The following is a 5,943-nucleotide window of genomic DNA, read 5'->3' on the forward strand; positions in this document are numbered from 1 at the left end:
AGCATTTCAGGACTGGTTTTGTTTAAAGTATACCCAGCCCTCCTCCTTATTTTATTTGATTTTTGGTTTAAATAAAAGTGGACCAAAGCACTCTTTGAAGTAAAAGTACCTGTCTTTTCTTTTTCTTTTGTTAAATCATAGTTTGTTTTCACTACCTGAAAGTTGAGAAAGAATGCAGTATAAATATAGCTGTTCTCTACACTGGAGCAGGCAGAACAGAACCAATCCCCAACTTAGCCACACCCAACATCATGGAAATTACTGTGAAGCTGTGGTCTCTTGAGGACAACTAAAACCAAAACTAAACCCCTAGCATTATTAAAATGTTAGGAAACTTTTCAGGTAATTTCTGTAACTGGTAAAATACAGAAAGATTACATTCACTCATAATAAAAATCAAGTGTGCCCATGCCATCTGCAAAGGGAACTTGCACCATCTTGGTTTCACTCACATTGTTAACAATGCCCTAAAAATATACACCTTTTCCAGGATAAAACCATTAGGTAATATCGTGATCATATCCTCTGCATCATGAACTATCACTCAAATTATTCTGTCATGGGTTACCTTACTAACATTGACAAAGAGATAATAAATGATAATTTCAACAGGAATATGAGAAACCTTGCAAAACTTTCAAGTTTCTTTCATAACTATTGTTTTGTTATTGCATATTTGTAGAGGTATTATCATCAACCCAATCCTTTATAGGCCAATATAGTAACAAATGCTAATTGAACTGCCCAACTCATTTTTATTGTCAGTCTAGCCTTAGCAAGTATAAAACTGACAAGACATTTCCTCTATGAGAGTGACCCTCTTAGTGAGGGAGAAATCTGTGTACCATCAGAGGAAATAAATCTTAGTATTCGCTGTGATAGAGACTAACTCCTTTCTTCTGATGAGTCCCACCCTTTGAGTGACTTTGAGGTGGAAGACAAAATGTCAAGAAGGAGTCTGCAGGAACAAGTGCTTAAGATGGTGTTTAATACAGCAGGGAGCCAAGATACAGTAGTAGGACACAGTAAAGAATGTGGAGTGTGTAGATACAATAAAGAATTCATTTTATGATCTGCCACCTGTTATTTGAAAGAGGAAAAAGGGAAATAAATGACTTTCAGTTCTTCATACATGCAAATGTAAGTTAGTTATTACAAAAGTTTTGCTGTTGTTTGTGCTGAAAGAAAAGCATATGCGTTTAAACATTTTTTTAAAAAATAAATCACTCAATAGGCTTAAGAAAAATACTTTAGTTCATATTTCATTGATCTGACCTTTTGATTTAAGATCAGGGGATGAATCCAGGATGAAAACCAAAGAAAAAAAAAAGAAAAAGAAAGAAAAAATAGAAGTGAATCATGTACCATGAAAAAGGCATTTCCAGTCTCAGCTAACCTCAACTAGTTTTTATTGCATTATTTTTGAAATGCCAAGAAACTGGCTTTGGCCATAATACTTGCTGTCCAATCAAATCACAGCTGTTAATATGCAACTGCTTGCAACAATTAGTTAAACAGCATTATTTGACAAATTCCCTTGAAAGAGACATAGATGCTATAAGTGTCTAACACACTGAATCAAGTAACTATCAGTTAGGCTGGGGCCACAGCGGGAGGAGAGAAGTTTACAAATCCTTGTCCACAGAAGGGGTTTCACACCCAGCCCTAAGTTTTTGAAAAACACACATTTGCCTGATCCTACAAGTTCTTCCCTGTTTTCAGGAAGAACTGAACTGTGGAACTGGCTAAAGAGGAGGGGAAAAAAGCCACCAACTCTAGATTCATTTTTAAGGAGATCAGGAGGAGAGGAAGAAAAATAGAAATGCAAATGTGAAATGGTAATGATATACAACATGGAGAAAATAAACATCATGGAACCTGCTAGCAATTTCCACCAATTTCCACCAAAGCAGTGAACCCCTTAACTGACAGAAATTCAGTACAATATACACATTAATTAACAACTCCACCATTACTAGGGCTGCTGTTGAAAGCCAAAAAATTAACAATATTCAAAAACAGAATTCTTATAATATTTGAGAAAAATAGAGTGAAAAGGCAATGTTAGCTAAGCTCTTAGCTACATCCACTCTTAATGGCCCCCAATATTTAAACTATCATGGATTAAAGCCATGAAAATAAAAATTTCAATTTGAAATTTTATTAGCATGTTGCTAAAATGGTCAATAAAAACATCAACACGATAGGCTTTGTTGACATAGTTGGAAAACTGCTCTCTCATTTTTAAAACTTTATTTCCACTGCCCCACCTTTGAAGATTTCTATGTTAGGAAAAGCCAAACTAAATATACTGGCTATGGTGTTGTAATAATGCTGGTTTCTGGAATGGTGCCATGTCCTCCCCCTCCCTCTCCTCCAACTCCTTTAAAAATATGACTATTTTTGAAACGCAGCCCGAGGAGGGAGCAATCAAGGGTTCAGAACAATAAGCGCCCTTCACACATTCAAGTTCCCAGACACCAGGTGAACGAGGGAGCTCCTTGTCGGGGGCGGGGCCGGCTGTCCTCACCGAAATCGCTGCGCCATCTTCCTCCCGGGACCAGGTCGGCTTCCCTTCGCCAGCGAGGGAGACTCGGAGGCAAAGGCGGGTGGGGGTGGCGTTCGCTTCCCTCGGTGGAAAGAACGGGAGGCAAACACTGTCTGGCTTAGCCCGCAGCCTGGAACACAATGTCAGGAGACCTGGGGCTGGAGAGCTGGAAAAGTCCCGGGCAGCCTCAGGATAACCCGGAATCCCGAAGTGCTGTCTTGGGGAATTATTCCCAAGTGCACAAGGGACAGGCTCGATTTCTTGGAAATCCTGCGATCTGGGGACGCATCCACAGAGGAGCTGAACTGTGCCCTGAAAAGACCAATTCTCGCCTCCGACCGGTCTCTGTGCACGCGCTCGCGGCGGTGATGGTCCCTTTTGAGAAGACGGTCGTTTTCGGGTCGGGCCACAGTCACTGGCCATGGACTCGTGGGGGAGGCCATATCCTTTCTCCCCTCAGCCCCTTCTCCGTTCCCGGTTTACATCTCAAGGGGAAAGCGCACGCGGGGTCTCCCAGCACCGTCACTACCACCGTGGCTGTCGGCCAGGCGCGCGCAGCGGCGCCCTTTCGGCCCTGGGGCAGTTCCTGAGACTGCCTGCCGCTGGCTGGGGGGTGCGGGGGTGCAGCCCGGGCCCGGGACACCCGCAACGGACGCGCTTCGGGGGCAGGGGTTGAGAACCGCCAACTGCGAAGTCCGGGTGCGGGGAAGGGAAGGGAGCGAAGTGTGGGGAGGCAGAGGGGCTGGCAGCCCCTAGGCGGCTACTCCTTGTCGTCCACGAGGTCGGCGAGCTCCTGGAGCACTCGCAGGCGGCCGCTGGCGTCGATGCGGCGCTTCTCGCGGATGAGGTCTTCCAGGCTGTGAAACCTGGCGGTGTGGACCTTGTTCTCTCCCAGGTGCACCTTGAGATAGTACTGCTGCTGCGGGGACTGCGTGCCGGCCGGCACCTCCCCTCCCGCCTTGAACTCCCGCTTGCCAAAGCGGCACCAGGCGGCGAAGCTCTCCGAGTTCGTCCAGCAGATCTCCTCGCTCTTGAGGCCCAGGTGGCCGCAGGCGTTCTGCACCACCAGCTCGGCCACCAGCGGGCGGTAGCGGTACCAGCTATTCACCACCCGGCCCACGTTGGCCGCGCCCGCCTCGTATAGGCTGTCCTGGCGGATCTCGCCTTGGTGCAGGTGGATGATCTGCCCGCCGCCCACGTAGACGGCCCAGTGCGGGGCGGGCGCGGGCGGCTCCGGGGCGGGCTGCAGCCACAGCAGCTCCAGCAGGTCTCCGGGTTCGCAGAGCGCTGGCAGCGCGGTGACCGCGTAGACGCTCAGGTCGGCGCCCTGAGGCCCGCCGCTCACTTTGGAAAAGATGCATTCCTGGCCCCGAAAGGCGGAAAACTGAGTCTCGTTGAGGACCAGCTGGTGCAGCAGGTGGTGGTGGTGGCGGCTGGGGCTCTCCGGGCAGGGGGTGCAACCCGGGGGGGCCTTCACGCCAAACTTGTCGGGCTGCCCGCGTTCGTCCAGGTCTTCCTCATCATCCGAAAAGAAGTAGGCGACCCCGACCCGCAGTTCGTCCTTCTCAATCCCCGACGGGTCCCCTGTGGGCAACTCGCTGTAGTTGAGGTGGGTGATGCGGTCCAGTTGGTTGCCCATCAATGAGGTGGCGAGGTGAGGGCCAGGAGCGGGGATCTGCGAGGCACAGAGAGACAGAGACACCGTCAGAGTCCTGGCTGCCCCTTTCTGTGTCCCTCCCCAAGACGTGCAGTGCCCCTGGGACCTGCTGGCTCGCCTACGTGCCCTCACCGGGGTCACCCTTTCCGGCCCCGTCCTCCGTGACTCCCCCAGGCTAGGAGGGGCAGAGAAGCCGCCACCGGTCCGGCGAGAGCAGATGCCACGACATAGCCTCCGACCCCTTCCGGGAACCCGGTCCAACTCCCAGAAGAAAACACCCAGGCTGGCTGGAGAGCTTGCGGGGTCCCAGTGGGGAGGACAGCGCTGACTGTGGCAGCGTGGGAGACGGACGCCCAGGAAGGACGGAGGGGTGGGCTGAAAGGGAGAAGGGAGCCTAAGGCCAGTGAGCTGGGAGCAAGCTAAGCTCCCATTTCTGTCCCCACCCTCTCCAGCCCACCTCCCAGTTTTGCACTAGGTTGCCTTCCTCCCCTTACAGTGGCTCGCACAATGACAATCGGACACATTCTCAGGCATTCAGTTGACACCAGCAACATTTTGGACAATTGGGAGTCCAGACACTGGCAAGCTGGTATACTGGTGTATAATGTCACATACACCCACAATGGCAAACCTTCGCGACGACACACTGGCACACTTAGACCCCACACATTCGTACACAATTTCAGCTCCACACTTGCACGCTCGTCGTTGCACGTACGCCCAAGCACCCGGGCACACCTGCCCTCACCGGCAGGTGCACTCTGCCCCTTACTTCTCTTGCCTTGTCCCCATCAGGGCCAATCGGACTGCGCCAGGGCGAGGCTGCTCTGTCTAAAATAACCTAACAAAGAGGCAGGGGAAGGATGGAGAAAGCCTGTGCAGTGTATGTGTGTGGGTGTGGGTGGGAGCATGTGTGTGTAGAGAGGTCCACTTTTAGCCCAAAGACCCCTTTCCCTCCTACCCAGCACAGGATCCAAACAATCGGACGAAGAAAAACCGTTTCCAAGGCAAAGAAAGCCGCTTCTCCCTACCCGTGATTTCCCTGCTCCCGAAACCCCAAACTCCTTTAAAGTCTCGTGGTCCCCATGGGTGCTGCGGAAGCGGCGGTGGCGAGTGGGTCCTGGGCTGCGCGTGGGGCTGCGGCTCCGCTCTACCCCTCGCTGAACCGTGCAGTGCGGCGCCCGTGCGCCACCAGGTCTGCGCTGGCCGGCCCGCCTGCTCCCACTGGACAGTCCCGGCTCGGCTCTGCTTTCCCACCGCCGCGCCGACGACTCTAAGTAGCCGGAGCAGCCGGTTCCAGGGCCCGCCCCAGGACGCGCTCATTGGTTGGGGCGGGTGCCCGAGCCCTGTCAATCTCCGCCGGCGGGGGAGGGGAGCAGGGGCGGGCCTCCAGTGAGCTCCGCTCCGCCCCGCCCCGTCCCACGCACACCCGACCGCGCGCCGCCTCCGGGAGCGGAGGTGTGCGCACAGGCGGGGTGCGCGGCGCTTTCTGCCAGCCGCTGCTGCAAGCTTGCGCCCGCGCCCCCAGGTCATGCGAGCTGATTGTGACTGAGAACACAGTCCGCCCGCGTTCCGTGTTCCAGGAAGACAGACTCGGGCGGCGAAGCTGAGTCTAGGTATGGAGAAGAAACCCCAGGACACCCCAGTGTGGCCCAGGCACTGCGAGCGGTCCGGGGCAGGCAGCGACATTGTTGGAGGCGGGCGCCTGGGCCCTGCTGGGATCCCCCAGAGCCTTGGT

General features: G+C 52.8%; 2 protein-coding genes across 3 annotated transcripts; both read right to left on the minus strand.

Moving 5' to 3' along the window:
- Positions 1 to 971: 971 nt before the first annotated feature.
- On the minus strand, positions 972 to 3,229 carry LOC102120250 (LRAT domain containing 1). The gene has a single exon (XM_065527397.2). It carries the CDS (start codon positions 2,969 to 2,971, stop codon positions 2,303 to 2,305), a length of 669 nt encoding a protein of 222 aa, XP_065383469.1. The 5' UTR covers positions 2,972 to 3,229; the 3' UTR covers positions 972 to 2,302.
- Positions 972 to 5,452, minus strand: LRATD1 (LRAT domain containing 1). 2 transcript variants are annotated; one of them, XM_005576514.5, is made up of 2 exons: positions 5,237 to 5,452; positions 972 to 4,223 (listed from the first exon to the last, which is right to left on the minus strand). In XM_005576514.5, exon 2 carries the CDS (start codon positions 4,185 to 4,187, stop codon positions 3,309 to 3,311), a length of 879 nt encoding a protein of 292 aa, XP_005576571.1. In that variant the 5' UTR covers positions 4,188 to 4,223; positions 5,237 to 5,452; the 3' UTR covers positions 972 to 3,308. The 2 variants fall into 2 exon arrangements, with proteins under 2 accessions (XP_005576571.1, XP_045224572.1); XM_045368637.3 differs by lacking the exon at positions 5,237 to 5,452 and adding an exon at positions 4,338 to 4,537.
- Positions 5,453 to 5,943: the final 491 nt, after the last annotated feature.

Source organism: Macaca fascicularis, chromosome 13, assembly GCF_037993035.2.
Source record: "Macaca fascicularis isolate 582-1 chromosome 13, T2T-MFA8v1.1".
Classification (NCBI taxonomy): Eukaryota; Metazoa; Chordata; class Mammalia; order Primates; family Cercopithecidae; genus Macaca; species Macaca fascicularis.